At 35.7% G+C, this 19,728-nt stretch overlaps 3 protein-coding genes across 5 annotated transcripts; 2 read left to right on the top strand and 1 right to left on the bottom strand.

The window, feature by feature from the left end:
* Positions 1-996: 996 nt before the first annotated feature.
* On the top strand, positions 997-6,228 carry LOC108196365 (ATPase 9, plasma membrane-type). Of its 2 annotated transcripts, none has more exons than XM_017363620.2 (15): positions 997-1,257; positions 1,797-1,916; positions 2,038-2,136; positions 2,217-2,354; positions 2,439-2,753; positions 2,893-3,219; positions 3,312-3,431; positions 3,540-3,662; positions 3,759-3,863; positions 3,990-4,299; positions 4,390-4,904; positions 4,999-5,172; positions 5,271-5,453; positions 5,536-5,717; positions 5,796-6,228. In XM_017363620.2, exons 1-15 carry the CDS (start codon positions 1,216-1,218, stop codon positions 5,890-5,892), a joined length of 2,850 nt encoding a protein of 949 aa, XP_017219109.1. In that variant the 5' UTR covers positions 997-1,215; the 3' UTR covers positions 5,893-6,228. The 2 variants fall into 2 exon arrangements, with proteins under 2 accessions (XP_017219109.1, XP_017219110.1); XM_017363621.2 differs by lacking the exon at positions 997-1,257 and adding an exon at positions 1,577-1,701.
* Positions 6,229-7,803: 1,575 nt separating this feature from the next.
* Positions 7,804-13,063, top strand: LOC108193770 (plasma membrane ATPase 4). Its single transcript, XM_017360585.2, has 15 exons — positions 7,804-8,191; positions 8,351-8,470; positions 8,573-8,671; positions 8,752-8,889; positions 8,978-9,292; positions 9,490-9,816; positions 9,965-10,084; positions 10,192-10,314; positions 10,411-10,515; positions 10,663-10,972; positions 11,053-11,567; positions 11,691-11,864; positions 11,963-12,145; positions 12,228-12,409; positions 12,490-13,063. Exons 1-15 carry the CDS (start codon positions 8,150-8,152, stop codon positions 12,584-12,586), a joined length of 2,850 nt encoding a protein of 949 aa, XP_017216074.1. The 5' UTR covers positions 7,804-8,149; the 3' UTR covers positions 12,587-13,063.
* A 267-nt stretch (positions 13,064-13,330) lies between these two features.
* Positions 13,331-16,582, bottom strand: LOC108193777 (probable receptor-like protein kinase At1g80640). 2 transcript variants are annotated; one of them, XM_017360598.2, is made up of 10 exons: positions 16,239-16,581; positions 15,733-15,903; positions 15,406-15,641; positions 15,187-15,319; positions 15,013-15,076; positions 14,821-14,917; positions 14,643-14,745; positions 14,084-14,202; positions 13,901-13,990; positions 13,331-13,811 (listed from the first exon to the last, which is right to left on the bottom strand). In XM_017360598.2, the coding sequence occupies exons 1-10, from the start codon at positions 16,414-16,416 to the stop codon at positions 13,662-13,664; spliced, it is 1,341 nt and encodes a 446-aa protein (XP_017216087.1). In that variant the 5' UTR covers positions 16,417-16,581; the 3' UTR covers positions 13,331-13,661. The 2 variants fall into 2 exon arrangements, with proteins under 2 accessions (XP_017216087.1, XP_017216088.1); XM_017360599.2 differs by lacking the exon at positions 13,901-13,990 and having other exon boundaries at positions 16,239-16,582.
* Between the last annotated feature and the right edge of the window lie 3,146 nt (positions 16,583-19,728).

Here is a 19,728-nt window from a genome sequence, read left to right as displayed (position 1 = left end):
TTATTTCAGTTCAGAGTAAATGATAACATAACAACTAACATGGTACCATCATTATGCTAAAAGCCGGTTATTAATCATCATTAATGACTGATTACTACAGCTTTCATAATTTGTCGAATTGATTAAATATCTTATTATTCAATTAATCATTTGATCAATCTACGATCAATTTAGTTGATCTCCGATTAATTTTTATTTCATATATTTACCGATTTAAGTCCGACTCCCATTTTTATCACATTAATACAAATAATGTCACTGGTCACCCGTGGCAATAAAAGTATAAAAGAAATGTATTTTAAATTAATAACCAACTAATATTATTTTATTAACAGTCTATTGAAACTTCAAGTCTGCGCGCAGTCACATAAATATATCCCAAAACTTTAATCATATAAAACCCTACTCACACACCCTCTTAATACTTTTCCTCAATGCTTTTATTACATTTGCCAACACACACTTTTGATCGTTAATATCTTTAGTTTTGTATTAGTATTAAATATAAAGAATTCATCATATTCAAGTACCCATGAATTAATCTAACAACATCACTCACGACTATATTTAGTTTCATAGATTAGACGTAAATTAATAATTTGTCTAATGTTATGAACAGTCCCGACATATCAAACACAAAAAGTAAAAAAATGGAGGGAGTATAATATTAAATCTTTTTTCTTGAATAATCAAAGTAATAATCATTATAGTGAGCGAGAATCAAACCCGGAAACCACTCAAATATACTTTGGTATTAATTATGACAAACATATGGTGTGAACTAAAGTAATTAAACATTCTTGTACTAACTGTACTCTGCGAAAGACCTGGACTACATGGAGAGAAAGAGGCAAAAGAGTACCGCTCCTTCATTCATTTTGTATTTGGTAACGAGTGAGATGAGTGAAGTGGATGATACATATTTCCCTTTACTATTTTTTACCCCATTTTTCACTCCTTGTTTTTATTTATACAATTCCCCTTTTTCCTAATCTTATTCCTAGACCATTTCCACTGCTACCCTCATCTCTCTTGTTATACTTACCTCTTAACTGATCAGCTGTTTACGTCATGTTTCTGCATTGCATGTGTGATGTGTCACCCTTGAACATTTCTCGTACTTATGTACAGTAGTTTATGTGTGCTTATTTGTTATTAGTTTCGGAGAGTTTGATAGTTTGGATAGAGTGTGCTCGCGTGTGCCTGTAAGTGAAAATGGCGGATTTGGAAGGGATTAAGAACGAGACCGTTGATTTGGTATTACTCATCCTCATTTTTCTTATTTTTGTTAATCATGTTTTAATCACTGCACAATGTGCTGCTTCAGGACTCCAATTTACCTAAAAAAGGATGCTAATTACTTTTGAACTATAATAGAAACTATAGTATAGGTTAGCCTCCTTGGTTCCGCCACTGCTCACACGTACATGATGCTTGTACTGTCGATAAAAACAAAAGATATGACTATGTAAATTTCATTGTTGCTTATAACATTCCTCCATGATTTAATTTAAGCATCTTTTTCGTATGATACATGAATGTCTTCTGTTAAGTGGATCCCTGTTGGCTTGAAATCAGTTACTAGCAAGAAAAAAAAAAGTAACGTAAATTCATAATCTAAACATTTCAAAGTGACTGGCCAATTGGATTATAGAAAACTTTCACTTCATCAGAAACCTAATACAATTCATATGAAAATATGTTCGTTTTCTTCTTTGTATTTTGGGTTTAAATCCATTTATAGTACACCTGAAAATTTTGTGATCAGTAATGTGCTTAATATAATTTGATTACAGGAAAGCATACCAGTCGACGAAGTGTTTGAACAGCTGAAATGTACAAGACAAGGATTGACAAGCGAGGAAGGCCAGCAGAGACTACAAATCTTTGGCCCCAATAAGCTTGAAGAGAAGAAGGCAACTTTCTTTCCTTCTTTTTTATTTTGCTTCATCTGTTTTTTTAATGGTTTTACCCTTGTGCTTCTTTAAATATACGCGGATTCATATAAATCATGAACAACTTTTTTGATAAACACAGGAAAGTGCTCTTCTCAAATTTTTGGGATTTATGTGGAATCCCCTGTCATGGGTTATGGAGATTGCTGCTATCATGGCTATTGGATTAGCAAATGGAGATGTATGTAATCAATTGTCTGTTACTCTCTTGTACAACATACAAATGTCTTTATTTTATTAACTTCTCGTGACAAATTGCAGGACCGTCCTCCAGATTGGCAAGATTTTGTTGGTATTGTGGTGTTGCTTTTTGTCAACTCCACTATAAGTTTCATTGAAGAAAATAATGCAGGCAATGCTGCAGCAGCACTGATGGCAGGCCTTGCCCCTAAGACAAAGGTTGTTATTGACTTTGTGTAAACAACTTGTATAATCTGATCACAGAACTATGTTATTGAAACCATTCGATTTTGATGGTTTAAGGTCTTGAGAGATACTAAGTGGAGTGAGCAGGACGCTTCAATACTTGTGCCTGGAGATGTTATAAGCATTAAGTTGGGAGACATAGTACCAGCTGATGCACGCCTCCTCGATGGTGATCCTCTAAAGATTGACCAGTCAGCACTCACCGGAGAAAGTCTGCCTGTAAATAAAAATCCTGGTGATGAAGTCTTCTCAGGTTCAACTTGCAAACAAGGGGAGATTGAGGCTGTTGTAATTGCCACTGGAGTCCATACCTTTTTTGGGAAGGCTGCTCACCTTGTTGATAGCACTAATAATGTGGGCCACTTCCAGATGGTACTGTTCTAATTTCCCTGGTCATGATGACACATCTCTATAATTTAATTATAAATGAAGTTTCTGAGTAAAAATTATGATATTATTGTCTTGTTTCTGTCAATTAGTAGTAAAATCAAATTTTGTTGATATTTTTTAGGTGTTAACAGCGATTGGTAATTTTTGCATAGTCTCCATTGCTGTGGGAATCATAGCAGAGATTATTGTCATGTATCCTATTCAACATCGCAAATACAGGGATGGAATTGATAACATGTTGGTTCTTCTCATTGGAGGCATTCCAATTGCCATGCCCACTGTGTTGTCAGTGACAATGGCTATTGGATCACACAAATTGTCAGAACAAGGAGCCATCACCAAGAGGATGACGGCTATTGAAGAAATGGCTGGCATGGATGTTCTTTGCAGTGATAAGACTGGTACTCTCACCCTTAACAAGCTTACAGTAGACAAGAATCTTGTTGAGGTACATTGAATCTTTTGGTAACTTTATATAGAGAGTAACTATTGCAATTTGCAAATGTACCAATCAAATAACCGAATACATGTTGTTACCAGGTATTTGCAAAGGATATGGACAAGGACACTGTACTTCTTTACGGGGCTAGGGCCTCTAGGGTGGAGAACCAGGACGCCATAGATGCTTGTATTGTAGGAATGTTGAGTGATCCGAAAGAGGTAATAAATGCTCAGTTGGTGTGTGCCATTTAGTTTGCACAAACCTACAATAAAATCAATAACCATTTATGAACTTGCTTGTAACTTTTCCATCTTTGAGCTCTGCAGGCTAGAGCGGGGATCACTGAGATACATTTCCTGCCTTTTAACCCGGTAGAGAAACGCACAGCTATCACATACTACGACTCTGCTGGAAATTGGTTTCGAATCAGCAAAGGGGCACCTGAGCAGGTATTCTAAATATTCGTGCTCCTTTAAAGTAAACTTCCTCATCTATCTATAACTATCATGTGCCAAATGATTCTTCACCTCAATTCACTCTTCCAGATCATTGAACTTTGCAATCTTAAAGATGATGTTAGTAAGAGGGCCCATTCCATCATTGATAAGTTTGCTGATCGTGGTCTTCGCTCTTTGGCTGTGGCACAACAGGTGAGACTGATCATGGTTTATTTAGTGAAGAAAAATATCAATATATCATGAATTCATGATTGACATAATGAATCAATGAACGAAATCATAACTTATACAGTAATAATATTAAATGTATACTTTCAGACAATACCTGAAAAGAACAAAGACAGTCCAGGAGATCCATGGGTATTTGTGGGCCTTTTGCCTCTTTTTGATCCTCCAAGGCATGATAGTGCAGAGACCATTCGTCGTGCTCTCCACCTTGGCGTGAATGTTAAGATGATCACCGGAGACCAGCTAGCTATTGGGAAAGAGACTGGTCGCAGACTTGGCATGGGAACCAACATGTATCCGTCTTCATCACTCCTTGGCCAGAACAAAGATCCAGCCATTGCTCATCTCCCTGTTGAGGAGCTCATAGAGACAGCTGATGGTTTTGCTGGTGTCTTCCCTGGTAAGTTAGACAGTGACAAAAAATATTAGTATAATGTTATCTTGTTATGAAAAGTAAATAAATTAAATATACTTGTTGGATTAAATGCAGAGCACAAGTATGAGATTGTGAAGAAGCTACAAGAGAGAAAACACATATGTGGCATGACAGGAGATGGTGTTAATGATGCACCGGCTTTAAAGAAGGCTGACATCGGTATTGCTGTGGCTGATGCAACTGACGCTGCCCGTGGTGCATCTGACATAGTGTTGACAGAACCTGGATTGAGTGTGATTATTCATGCTGTATTAACAAGCAGGGCCATCTTCCAGAGGATGAAAAATTATACCATATATGCTGTGTCCATCACAATCCGTATCGTGCTAGGTTTCATGTTGATAGCACTTATCTGGAAGTTTGATTTCTCCCCTTTCATGGTTTTAATCATTGCCATTTTGAATGATGGAACCATAATGACCATTTCAAAAGACAAGGTGAAACCGTCCCCATTGCCTGATTCATGGAAACTGAAGGAGATTTTTGCCACTGGTATTGTTCTGGGAACTTATCTAGCTGTGATGACTGTCATATTCTTCTATGCTGCTCACGATACAGACTTCTTCTCTGTAAGTGAAACCTTGCAAATATTTGAACCTATGTCAAATTTGTTTCATTAACTCTAAACCTTAAATTTACATGTCACAATATTGAGTTTGGCAGGACACTTTTAATGTAAGGTCAATCAGGGACAAGGACCATGAACTTGTATCAGCAGTTTACCTTCAAGTAAGTATTGTGAGCCAAGCTCTAATTTTTGTTACTCGATCTCGGAGCTGGTCATTCGTGGAACGTCCTGGTTTTCTGCTTATGGGTGCGTTCATAATAGCACAACTGGTGAGTTTTATGTGAACATAGAATTCAGACAACATTTTCTCTAGTTGTTCTTTTACATTACAGATGATTCAGAAATCTACACTTTTCTATGAATCCAGATTGCCACATTTATTGCTGTCTATGCTAATTGGGACTTTGCCAACATTCATGGTGTCGGTTGGGGATGGGCCGGAGTCATTTGGCTTTACAGTGTTATTTTCTACATCCCGTTGGATCTCTTTAAATTTTTAATCCGATACGCCATTAGTGGAAAGGGATGGAATAATCTGATCGATAGGAGGGTATGTTCTCTAATGAATAAACTTGTGTGTTTCACTGCATTAGCAGCTTCCCTCAGTGATGCTTATTCGTTATTTTGTGCAGATTGCATTTACAAACAAAAAGGACTATGGGCGAGGCGAAAGAGAGGCTCAGTGGGCTCTGGCTCAGCGCACTCTGCACGGCCTTCAGCCTCCTAATACCTCAGAGCTATTTACTGACAAGACTAATTATAGAGAACTCTCTGAAATCGCTGAACAAGCCAAGAGGCGCGCTGAGGTTGCCAGGTACAGTATGCAAAAAAACGTCGTATGCATTTTGCAGACTTAAGTAAATGTGTTTATGTGACTGTGGATTGTGACCAGGCTAAGGGAACTCCATACGCTTAAGGGGCACGTCGAATCGGTGGTGAAGCTCAAGGGTCTTGATATGGAGGGCATCCAGCAACACTACACTGTTTAAAGATCATGAAGCCAACCATGAGTACTGAAGAATTTGTAAATGATATTGGAAGATCAGGAACAAAGAGAGAAAATAAGTGAAGATCAGGAACAAAGAGAGAAAATAAGTAACACAATTATTTATTTTGTGTTATTATTCTTTATATTCATCAAAGAAGATGACAGGGTAAAGAATAATCCAACCAAAGGATCCTTTACAGTAATTCAGGTGTTGGAAAATAGATTTTGCAAGTTTAGAGCTAAGATAGTTTGGTTCAAGTTGTGATTTTGTTTGGCACTTCGAGATGTTATTAGTTATGCAACAAACATTTGTGTTGATTCAGAGTATTCTTTGTTACTTCTTCTATTTTTTCAATTCACTCAATTTTTGTAGAATACATCTTTAGAATATATAATAGTATATGAGTCCTATATAGTTGTTTAAATTCTTACAAAAAATAATAAAGATATCTAGTTTTAACAATATTTTAACTTTCAAGCTAGCCAAACAGGTGGTTCGGCACAACCCGCTACAAGACGATTCAAACACGGCACCCCACATTTATTTAACTGAGCCAGCCAGTTACGGGTCGGTAGATCAGAACTCCGAACCGGCACAGACATGTACATAATTGCTTTTATACGTCACATTTATAGTGTCGGCAATACATAAACGACACATAAACGTGACGCTTATTAAAAGCACCGGTTGTAAAGAAAACCGACACGAATTAGACGCTCGGTTGTACCGTCACTTAAAAATGCTTCAAAATGTCGGTTTTTTTATCAGTGACGCTGTAGATGACTTATTTGTGTCGAGTCTTAAAATCTCGATATCGTAGAGTGGTCTTTTTTGTGTCGGTTCTTGGAACACTCACAATGTAGATAGATAATATTTTAATCGACGGTTTTCTCTGACTATGTAACAGTTATGTTATTCTTTTTGGTTTAATGATCTTCGTGTGCAAGTGATCTTAAAAAAAGACATATTTTCTTTGTGTATATTTATATACATATTTTAAATTTATAAATAAAAATATAATAATCAAAATTAGCTAAAACTCATGTATGTGAAATTATGAATGACAGCTTGAAGTCCACTGTAATTTGAAAATCATGAGAAATAATTTGAAATTGAATATATACAAAGTGTTGGTATATATTCCAATGGTTAGCTTTTTCTTGAAATTAGAAATTATAAGGGTGGATTTGAAAATTCATCATCAAATTTATTTTGAAAATGTAATAAACATGTAAATAGAAATACTAATATTTGTTTTGAAAATAAATATATAAAAGAGAACTGATCGAGAAAGTGTTTCATAGACATCTTAAAATATCTGCCAAACAGGATAAAAAAACTATAAAAATATGGGTGCCGAAGTTGGTACTTAGAGCAAGTCCAACAGTGTATTTGTTGGAGCCTCAAATATAATATAAAATATGATGTCCTAGTGAATTAGGACATGTTTATCTAAGTTCAACTCCAACAATGTGCCTTATTTTTAATATATGTTTAATATTTAATTATTAAAGATTCTCTTTTATCACTAAAACACAATATAAAGTAGAGAGAGAAAGATAGTGAGTAGAAGATTTTATATTAAAATATTGAATAGGGCAAGGAGAGAGGTGCCCTATTAACAGGGCTTGAAGAGCTTGTCCTAGTGATATAAGGCATCACTAGGACACTGTTGGAGCAATATTTTTAATCAAATGCCTTAAATAATGACTTAGGACATCATTTGAGGCAGCTGTTGGACTTGCTCTTAGGAGCTCTGACCATTATTGATGTTCATTCACAAAATACAAGGTAAAATACAATATATTTGTTTCACAAAATACATATAAAAAATGGAAAAAAAAATGGAGAGGGACGAATGAATATTGAAATACAAGGAAGAAAAAGTGAAGAGGAAGGAGCGAAGGACCGGGACTACAAAGAGAGACACGAGTGACGCTCCTTCATTCATTTTTCTCTTGGCTTGCGAGTGAAGTGGGTGATACATATTTTTCTTTACTATTTTTACCTTTGCCCCCTTTCCCTTTATTTATGCTACCCGCCCTTCATTTTTCCAGTTTTTTCCTACACTTATTTAGCTTCTCCTTGTTTCTTATTACACATTTTGTACTCTATTACATGCATGTCTCTTTTTCTACTTTGCATGTGTCACTTCTAACCATTCTGCAGACTTAAGTACATAATCATACTTGTGCATGTTTAGTTATTTACATATAGATAGATAGATTGTTAGTTGTTTGTGTCTTTGTGTCTGAAAATGGCAAACTTGGAAGGGATCAAGAATGAGACCGTTGATTTGGTATTATTTTCTTCCTTTTTATTATGTTTCCCTGATTTAAAATTCATTGAGATTGAATTACACTGTATCTAATTAGCAAAACAAAAAGAAAATCAATGAGAAATTTACCTGTTTATCGAGTTTCTGGTATAGTGTGTATTCATTTATTTATGATTACAGGAAAGCATACCGGTCGACGAAGTGTTTGAACAGCTGAAATGTACAAGACAAGGTTTGACAAGTGAGGAAGGCCAGCAAAGACTGCAGATCTTTGGCCCCAATAAGCTTGAAGAGAAGAAGGCAAATTCTTTTCTCTTTTTTTTTTGTAATTTCACCATTGTGTTTCTTTGAATATAAAAATGGATTTATATGGATCATGAACAATTATTTTGATCAACACAGGAAAGTGCTTTTCTTAAATTTCTGGGGTTTATGTGGAATCCTCTGTCATGGGTTATGGAGATTGCTGCTATCATGGCCATTGCTTTAGCAAATGGAGATGTATGTGACTGATTGTCTTATTCTCTCATACTAAAGACATAAATGTCTTTCTTATATTAACTTTTCGTGACAAATTGCAGGACCGTCCTCCGGATTGGCAAGATTTTGTTGGTATCGTGGTATTGCTTTTCGTCAATTCCACTATAAGTTTCATAGAAGAAAATAATGCAGGCAATGCTGCAGCAGCACTGATGGCAGGGCTTGCCCCTAAGACAAAGGTTGTTATCTACTTTGTGTAAACAACTTGTATAATCTGATAATCGAAGTATGTTATTGAAACCCTTTTTTTTTTTTTGGTTTATTAAGGTCTTGAGAGATACCAAGTGGAGTGAGCAGGATGCTGCAATACTTGTGCCTGGAGATGTAATAAGCATTAAGTTGGGAGACATAGTTCCAGCTGATGCTCGCCTCCTTGATGGTGATCCTCTAAAGATTGACCAGTCAGCACTCACCGGAGAAAGTCTGCCTGTAAATAAAAATCCTGGTGATGAAGTATTTTCAGGTTCAACTTGCAAACAAGGTGAGATTGAGGCTGTTGTAATTGCCACCGGAGTCCATACCTTCTTTGGGAAGGCTGCTCACCTTGTTGACAGCACTAATAATGTCGGCCACTTCCAGATGGTACAGTGCTAATATCGCTGATCATGAAAAGGAACCTCTAAAATTACATTATCAAACACTAATAAGTTATATAAGTAAAAATATAATTTTGATATAAATAAACGTAGAAATGTAAAGTTTCTGGGAATTTTTTTCCTGTCTGTGCTGTCCTCACTTATTGTGAGTAGTAATATTGAAATTTTTTTCCATTCTATCAGGTGCTAACAGCCATTGGTAACTTTTGCATAGTCTCTATTGCGGTGGGAATTATAGTAGAGATAGTTGTCATGTATCCTATTCAACATCGCAAATACAGGGATGGAATTGATAACCTGTTGGTTCTTCTCATTGGAGGCATTCCAATTGCCATGCCCACTGTGTTGTCAGTGACAATGGCTATTGGATCACATAAATTGTCAGAACAAGGTGCCATCACCAAGAGGATGACAGCTATTGAAGAAATGGCCGGAATGGATGTTCTTTGCAGTGACAAGACTGGGACTCTCACCCTTAACAAGCTTACTGTAGACAAAAACCTTGTTGAGGTACATTTAATATTATAGTACCTGTATTTATAGCAGAAATTTAACTGCATTCAGAGAGGTAGAACAGTTGAATGATTGATGAAAAAGAGATTAATTGAAGTTTCTTTTGCAAATATATTACCGAATAAGTGAGACGTGTTGTTATCAGGTATTTGCAAAAGATATGGACAAGGACACTGTACTTCTTTATGGGGCTAGGGCATCTAGGGTGGAGAACCAGGACGCCATTGATGCTTGTATTGTGGGAATGTTGAGTGATCCAAAAGAGGTAATATATGTTCAGTTGGTGCATACCATTCAATCTGTACAAACCATTTATAATAAGAACAACCATTTATGAACTTGCTTGTAACTTTTCCATCTTTGAGCTTGCAGGCTAGGGCGGGGATCAATGAGATACATTTCCTGCCTTTTAACCCAGTAGACAAGCGCACAGCTATCACATACACTGACTCTAGTGACAATTGGTATCGAATTAGCAAAGGGGCACCTGAGCAGGTATTCTATTGATTTGTGCACATGAAAAGTAATCTTCCTCATCTTTCTAGAACTATCATGTACCAAATGATCCTTCACCTCAATTCACTTTTCTAGATCATTGAACTTTGCAATCTTAAAGATGATGTTAGTAAGAGGGCCCATTCCATCATTGATAAGTTTGCTGATCGTGGTCTTCGCTCTTTGGCAGTGGCACAACAGGTGAGGCTACTTCATTATATTATTACATTTTTGCTAAATGTGATCTTTTTTATTTTGTGAGCAAAAATATCATGAATTGATGATTGACGTAATGAATCAATGAACTGCTCAACTTATGCAGTAACAAGTCTATATGTATAATTGCAGACAATACCTGAAAAGAATAAAGACAGTCCAGGAGGGCCATGGGTATTTGTGGGCCTTTTGCCTCTTTTTGATCCTCCAAGGCATGATAGTGCAGAAACCATTCGTCGCGCTCTCCATCTTGGCGTGAATGTTAAGATGATCACCGGAGACCAGCTAGCTATTGGGAAAGAGACTGGTCGCAGACTTGGCATGGGAACCAACATGTATCCGTCTTCATCACTCCTTGGCCAGCACAAAGATGAAGCCATTGCTCATCTCCCTGTTGAGGAGCTCATAGAGACAGCTGATGGTTTTGCTGGTGTTTTCCCTGGTAAGTTAGACAATGACAGAAATATTTGTATAATTTGCTATCTTGTTACCGAAAGTAAATGACTGCTGGGTGAAATGCAGAGCACAAGTATGAGATCGTGAAGAAGCTACAAGAGAGGAAACACATATGTGGCATGACAGGAGATGGTGTTAATGATGCCCCGGCTTTAAAGAAGGCTGACATCGGTATCGCTGTGGCTGATGCAACAGACGCTGCCCGTGGTGCATCGGACATAGTGTTGACAGAACCTGGATTGAGTGTGATTATTCATGCTGTATTAACAAGCAGGGCCATCTTCCAGAGGATGAAAAATTATACCATATATGCTGTGTCCATCACAATCCGTATCGTGCTAGGGTTCATGTTGATTGCACTTATCTGGAAGTTTGATTTCTCTCCTTTCATGGTTTTAATCATTGCCATTCTGAATGATGGTACCATAATGACCATTTCAAAAGACAAGGTGAAACCGTCCCCGTTGCCTGATTCATGGAAACTGAAGGAGATTTTTGCCACTGGTATTGTTCTGGGAACTTATCTAGCTGTGATGACTGTCATATTCTTCTATGCTGCTCATGATACAGACTTCTTCTCTGTAAGTAAAAACTTGCAAGCTTTTGAACCTATGCCAAATTTTTCTGTCGTTAACTGTCAACTTGTGCTCACTTAATTTCTTATCTTACTTAAATTTTACCCGTCACAATATGGATTTCGGCAGGACAACTTCGATGTAAAGTCAATCAGGGACAAGGACCATGAACTTATATCGGCAGTTTACCTTCAAGTAAGTATTGTGAGCCAAGCTCTAATTTTTGTTACTCGATCTCGGAGCTGGTCATTCGTGGAACGTCCTGGCTTTCTGCTTATGGGTGCATTCATAATAGCACAACTGGTGAGTTTTATATGAATAGAGAATTCTGACAACATTTTTTCTTATTATTCGCTTTACAATACACGTGATTGGGAATAAATACATTTCTATAATTCCAGATTGCCACGTTCATTGCTGTCTATGCAAATTGGGACTTCGCCAATATTAAAGGTATTGGCTGGGGATGGGCTGGGATCATTTGGCTTTACAGTATCATTTTCTACATCCCTCTGGATCTCCTCAAATTTTTGATTGCATATACCATTAGTGGAAAGGGATGGAATAATCTGATCGATAGGAGGGTATGTTCTCTAATGAATACACTTGTGTGTTTCACCACATTAGCAGCTTCCCTCAGTGATGCTTATTCATTATTTTGTCCAGATTGCATTTACAAACAAAAAGGACTATGGGCGAGGTGAAAGAGAGGCTCAGTGGGCTCTGGCTCAGCGCACACTGCACGGCCTTCAGCCTCCAAATACCTCAGAGCTATTTACTGACAAGACTAATTATAGAGAACTCTCTGAAATCGCTGAACAAGCCAAAAGACGTGCTGAGGTTGCCAGGTACAGTATGAAAAAAAAAACGTCGTATGCATGTTGCAAACTTAAGTACTTCTTCTTATGTGATTGTGGATTGTGACCAGGCTAAGGGAACTTCATACGCTAAAGGGGCACGTTGAATCGGTGGTGAAGCTCAAAGGTCTTGATATGGAGGGCATCCAGCAACACTACACTGTTTAAAGAGCAGGAAGACAAGTGCAAGAACTTTCACATTTTCAAGTGGTATGTAGCAACTTAATTCATTCTTATTCATTTTTTAGATTCATCAACGGAGGTGGAAGGGTCGGAAATAATCCAACAAAAGGATCCATTACCGTTACCCAATTGTTGGAAATAGAATAAATTACAGAACTAGAGTTCCAATAGTTCAGTTTTTATTAAGAAAGATTATCAGTGATGTAACAAACACTTGTAAGTGGCAATATTGTAAACAGTTTTGTCTCAGAGTATTTTAACTTGCTTCTTTAACATCTTTCTCTAAATATACATTTTCAGCTCATCAATATATTTCGATCCTCTTCATGTAGTTGAATACTACTCAGAAAAAATCTGAATTGCAGTGTAGAGTACTACCTTAAGATTACAAACAGATTGAAATATGTTAATCATTCACAAATCTGGCTTATGAAGGTTAGACCCTTCTCAAAAGCTGATAATCAAAAGTCTGTAAAATTGGTTGGTCAGAAGAAAGAAGAGGGGCAAACACGTCTGTAGGACAGCTACGCCATAACTGCGCTCATCTACTAAATTGAAAGAAAAACATTTACAGACAGCTACCCCATAATTGCGGCTTATCTACTAAATTGAAAGACAAACAAAAAGGCATAGCCGCATAGGACATGGTCACATGAACATTTATATATGTGGTTAGATGTGCGTGCAACTACTTCTTATACATCTGCAGCTTACAAGATTGAGATCAGGTCACATTGAATACACCTCCTTTAGTCCTTTGTAGTATATACTGAATGATTAATTGTATATACAAGGATCCTCTGATACCCGAAAGGAGTACATCAAAATCCACATTCATTGCGAAAGAATTTGACAGACCACAAGTTGATGCATACAGAGTCTATTCAACCTCAACTGTACATAATAATATATGAAAATGATGACTTCCATTCTAACCTGACCATCGTAAAGGCACAAATTTTCTTCTTTCTCTAAGGAAAAGGGCATATAATTGTCAAGATGCAGCTTCAGGATACTGGTAAGTGGTAACAAACTATTGACATTGTCATAAATATTATAGCTACGTGTCCACGGGAGGCACTTGGTTCATAAGTCTTAATGAACCTCCAAGCTCGACAGGAACAAGTGGAATAAAGGAATGTAGGACGTCTGTAATTAGTGGTCTATAACTTGGTTCAGGTTGTATACATAGCACAGCTACAGCGGCCACCTGTACAAAAAAAAGGATGAATTTGAGTTCACTTTTAAAACTGAAATTTTTGAATCGCATGAGAATGAAGTGAATATTCATTTACGAACTTGATATAGATGTTTTAGATCCATTGTATTTTTGATCACAGGATCCACCATGTTTGGAAGTTTTGACCTGTCAGTTAGTTGTGGCATAGCCTGCTTGTACCAAAGGGGTCTTGTTTTAGTACTCTATAAGCTCGTGTCAGATTAAAGTTACAGTCAACTAATAGATATTGACAAAGAGCTCACCCATGTGACAATAGATTCGCATTCAGATGATATCGTTTTATCCACGGCCTTCCTTCCCAACAAAAGTTCCAAAAGAACAATTCCGAAAGCATAGACATCACTTTTATCCGTAAGCTTACCTACATATTATCACAACCAGAACAATGTGCTTGGTTCAAAGGTTTTTTGAAGATCTATATAACAGTTCATAGCAAACAGAATATATTTATGCAACTTGTATAACATATGAGGTTAAAATATTGTATACATATAAAGCATTTCTTGAAATCTTGTTTTAAATAATACACTGTTTTTCTCTTTTAATGCGGGCATCCTGCATATACTTCGTATTGGAACTTGTAATTTTCAATGCCATAGTTCATGCATTCCAAGCGATAAATACCAGTCTTTTCAACTTTCAATTTAATCAGACAAACAAAAGAATGAAATCAGAGATGAACGTTATGGAAGAACCATTCATCTCGATTAGTGCTTTAATATTGTATCCCTTTAAGAAAACAAATTGCCTAAATGAATTAATAATATAGCAGTTTCAGAATGATAATGAACATTGGCATACCATCAATAAGGTACTCCGGAGCCACATAAACTAAAGTTCCAGAAATATTTGTTTTGTTCTTGCTTTGAAGCCCGTCAGCAACGGCGAGACCAAAATTAGAGAGCTGAATCAGGGGGAATTTCATGAGGACAGCCCAACAACGTTGAGATTAACAATAGAGGAACATCATAGGTCTAACCTTGGCATTGAAGTTGGAATCCAGAAGAATGTTGGATGACTTAAGATCTCTATGGATTACAGAAGGATTGCATCGTTCGTGGAGATATTCTAATCCTCTGCTCAATGACAACATTATAATGTTATTTACATCTAAAAGATATAAATTACTATTCAAACTATGTTGACAAAGGCATTGGCATGATGAGCATACCGTGCAATATCCAAAGCAATCTTCATTCGAATATTCCAAGTTAGAGCTGAGCCTTGAGACGGTCCTGATGTGATGTTCAATGCAAAAATCAGAAAGGAACATAAATAATAATATAACTATCAAGGCACCCACTTCCTCATCTTTCTAAAGTAATACTCCACGGAATATAATTACCATGCAACTGAGACTCCAAAGATCCATTATGCATCATCTCATAAACCAGAAACCTCGTCTCATTATGAATACAGAAACCTAGAAGGGAAATGACTTTCTGATGCTTTATTACACTCAACCAGGATATTTCATTCTGCAGTCAAATTTACTGATAATAAAAACACAGTCCCACAAACATATTGTCCAAGGTTAAAATTATACTAGATGCACAATAAATACCTCAAACTCTTTTTCAGCATCTAACTTTCCCCCCTTGAGTCTTTTTACAGCTGCAGCAAGCTGACCGCTAAATAGAGCTTTGTACACTGTTCCACTTCCACCCTCCCCCAATATATTCTCTTCCTTAAAATTATTTGTGGCGGCCACTAACAATTCATATTCAAATACAGTCACCGAGCCATTCCCCTTCTTTGATGGTTTTCTCAAAGCATTGAACGATGACCCTTTCGAAGATTCTTCAGTCAGAAAAGGAATAAGGAAAATCAGCATAATCTGTCAAACCTGTTCTCAACAAATATAACAAAACACGAGTAATAAACTAGGTACCTAAGCTCCGTTCAGTTTTAGTATCCGAGTTCTTCAAGGTTTCGCGCCTACAGATCCAGTAACAAGAGAGTGACAGTAAAATTCCCCCAAGCACAGTTGAGGATACAATGACAGCTATAAGTATTTTCTTATTCACATCTTTATGATGCTCTGGGCTTGCCTCTGTCACCCCTAATATTGTAGACAGCTCAATAAGGCATCTTTAAAACTTAACATCAAAACAAATTAAAGACACATGAAAAGAATTGGTAGCAAAACACCATAGTACTTCATTAAAGACATCAATTCACATCAACAAAAAAACACAAGAAAGGCTGTCATTATAATTGTAACACAGACATAAAGATGAATACAAAAAATGAGTACTAATAATAATCAAAAATCCAAAATTCAGATCATATAAAAACAAAACAAATGACAACTGGGGTCTGAATCTCATCTCACAAATGCAAACAAAAGCAAGAAACTTGAAGACATACACACATTCTACATACATAAGACAGTACCTGAAGAATTAGCTCTTGTGTCCTGAAAAACAGGTTGTGTCTGAGTGGGAAGAACAGGGTCAGAAGACAGAGGAGGAGCCAAAGTTGCTGGATCAATTGGAGCAGAAACCAACAATTCTGGACAAAACATCAACATGGGTAGTACCAGAATCACAATATGAACAACATTCATCATCATGGTGGTACTCCTATGTAGAGTGATTTGTGAGAATGCCTTGGGATTTGAAGAGCAAAGAGGTGTCTTTTTTGTTTTCTTTTTCTTGGTATGTCGGTGTAATAAACACAAGTAGGGGTGTTGAAAGTTTGAAATATGACATGAAAGTTGAGCAGCACCTGTGTTGTGTTAATGTCTGTGTCTGCTTTATATTTTGCTTTATGTGGGCATGGGGACACAGGAGAGTCAAAGGACTGTAGCAGACGCCTACTTCAAGATTCTCAAAGAAAATCATAAATTAAATAATTATTAGCACGTCTTTTTTTTTTAATAAAAAGGAATCAATTCATTAATGAAAAGTCATACGGCATCTACACATATAATCGAAATTGGACAGACGTTGACTTATATCGCTGTTGAATCCTTCCTTCTTGAAGAGTCAACTAAGCGATTTGAAGATGATTTGAACATATGTACTCGTTTTCACATGATTGATTTTCACCCGATTAGCTTTCACCTGACTGTTCTGAACAATCGACCATAGATGCGATTCCATAATAACCTTCAACCCTGAATCAAACTCACGAAAATCATGCCGATCTATAACATCGGTCATGGAGAACATCAAAACACACCAAAACAAAAACCAACTCTCACAAGGAGAGACTAACAAAACCCAAATAAATTGGGAACTTATTGAAACGAAGAAAAAAAAAAAGAAATCGGGGTTTTCCACCGGTGAAAACCGATGAAAGCCCCTCAAAAATCTTCAATGGAGGCTAGTGTTTGGGAGGGAGCAAAAGAGTGTAAAGAAGTTGATTGGTATCACTTCTAAATAATTAGCACGTCTTTTAATCCCATTTTGAAAAGATTAGCGCTTTGTTACTTCCGCTTCTGAGTCTGATAATTAATTATATAAAGGGTTTGTGTGCCCATGTGCACGTATTAATTGCGGAAATTACAAAAATTTCTACGTTGTATATAGACACGCAGTAGAAAAATTGTTATATAAAATAGTAGTATAATTTGGTGGAACAAAGTTCCATGTAATCCACATATTTACTGTAGTACTGTAGACCACGTATGTTTTGTAACTATAGAATGACATAAAAACATTGCAAAATGTGTTATTTTGCAAATCATGTTCTATAAAAATCATTATTTTGTTAAAAAATTTGACAATCCTAAACATTCTACAAGTTAAATAGTGAAAAACACATTATTTTGCAAAACATGTTAAGTTTGCGGAACATATTTACATATTACAAAACATATGTGTTCTACTTGTCGAACATAAATGATTTTCAATATTTTTCATGAAATAGTGATATTTATAGAATGTATTTCACAAAATAACAAGTTTCATATATTTTGCAATGTCTTTATGTCATTCTATAGTTACAGAACATGCGTGATCTACGGTACTACAGTAAATATGTGGACTACAGAGCTTAACTCTAATTTGGTGATATCAATTTCTTTTCGTTTTGATATGATCTTGGCAACTTTATGGGATCTATCTTTATAATCTATGGTAACATAGAGATACAGTCATGCAGCACGAGCATGGCGTGACATTTTTTTTACTTTGTTTTTTTTTTCTTTTTTGTTGGGAGTTGGGACTGTTGCCATAATCCATAAGCTCATACCATGACCCATTATATATTTTTATAACAATTTATATATTAATTTAAGTTAAAATAAATTAAAATCAGATTTAAAATCAGAAGTTAGTCACAATTTTTTTCTAATAATTATACTACTACCGTATGTAGTTGTGAATCACACAACTTGTGATTAGTGAGCCATAATAATATTACTGGATATAATAAATATGTATAAGTTTTGCGTACAAGGTAAAACCTGTGATTCTTTTTCCTATGTTTGTATTTTTTTCCCTTACGGAAGACAGTTGAAAATGTGTATATACCGGTTGGAAATGGCTGTTTCTAGATATCCTGTCATTAAAGACAATAAGGGTTAAATATCAAAGTGGTCACCGAAGTGGAGGTCATATATCACTTTGCTCACTAATCTTATCGGGGTCTCATTTCAATCATTAAAGTCATAATAAATATCAATCAAGTACCTCCAAATTTCAGTTCAAGGAGTAAAAATATTATTTAGAGAGTTTGACACATTATTTTTGAATACTACCACAACCAATTAAAAGGTTATGACTTCTAGCATTTATGACAATATATTCAGATTTTATCAATTTTATTTAGTATTTATTTTTAAAAAATAAATTGTAAATAAAATTTAAAAAATCTAGATATATTATCATAAATAGTAGAAGTCATAACATTTTACTTGGTTGTGGTAGTATTCAAAAATAATGTGTCAAACTATCTAAATAATATTTTACTTCTTTAACTGAAATTTGGAGGTACTTGATTGATATTTATTGTGACTTTAATGATTGAAATGAGACCCCGATAAGATTAGTGAGCAAAGTGATATATGATCTCCACTTCAGTGACCACTTTGATATTTAATTCCATTATTTTATATTATTTATAAGTAATAGGATAGGTAATGTATTGGACTTGCTCTTATTTCAGAGAAGTTGGGCATTGAGGAGCAAAAAGACATAGCATATTATGAATTATTACCAGCATGGTCACTATGGTCCATCCCTCGTAACTTCTTACTAATAAGTAATAAGTCCTTTTTAGGTTAGATTAAACAAACTCATTATTTATTATGATTAATTTCCAGCTAAATTAGTTCAGCATGTGTTATTTTTTTTTCTGAATTGAAATAATTTGTCAACGAATAACCGTGAGCAATCCATTGGTAATTGCTAATAGACAAATTTTCACCCGCAACTTTTTTTGGTAGTACATCTCTTGCAAGAAAACATCTTATTCTAATTAAAAATTATCTTGAAGCCGTCAACAAAGTCAAAAGGTTCCAACAACCATGATTTACTTCCGTCCGTCCCTTTTACATGACCATTTTAGTTTTCGAGTAGTAAAATTGACCAAATTTTGATAAAACATTAAAAATTATCTATTCATTATTTTTAAAATATGAAAGTTGCATTTTAAAACAGATTAATTATACTTTCTAATAGTATAATTTTTATTATATTTTATAGTTATATGATACACGTAAATTTCAATAAAAAAATAATCATTTTGACTTGTCAGAAGTCACCTTCTGATCCTGTAATTCAGTTAACCAGTGATCTTGATCATAAAGGTTGATAAAAGTTTCCCATCACATAATTTGAGACCAGCTGCAGATTTTTTTACCCAGGTATTTTATTTTAATAACTTATGCGGTCATAGCACACGTGCAAACTGGAGAAATGCAATCAAACAGTGCATA

This window comes from Daucus carota, chromosome 7, assembly GCF_001625215.2.
Source record: "Daucus carota subsp. sativus chromosome 7, DH1 v3.0, whole genome shotgun sequence".
NCBI classification, from domain to species: Eukaryota; Viridiplantae; Streptophyta; class Magnoliopsida; order Apiales; family Apiaceae; genus Daucus; species Daucus carota.
Note: the sequence above shows the minus strand (reverse complement) of the source record. Positions and strands in the feature narration are given on the sequence as shown.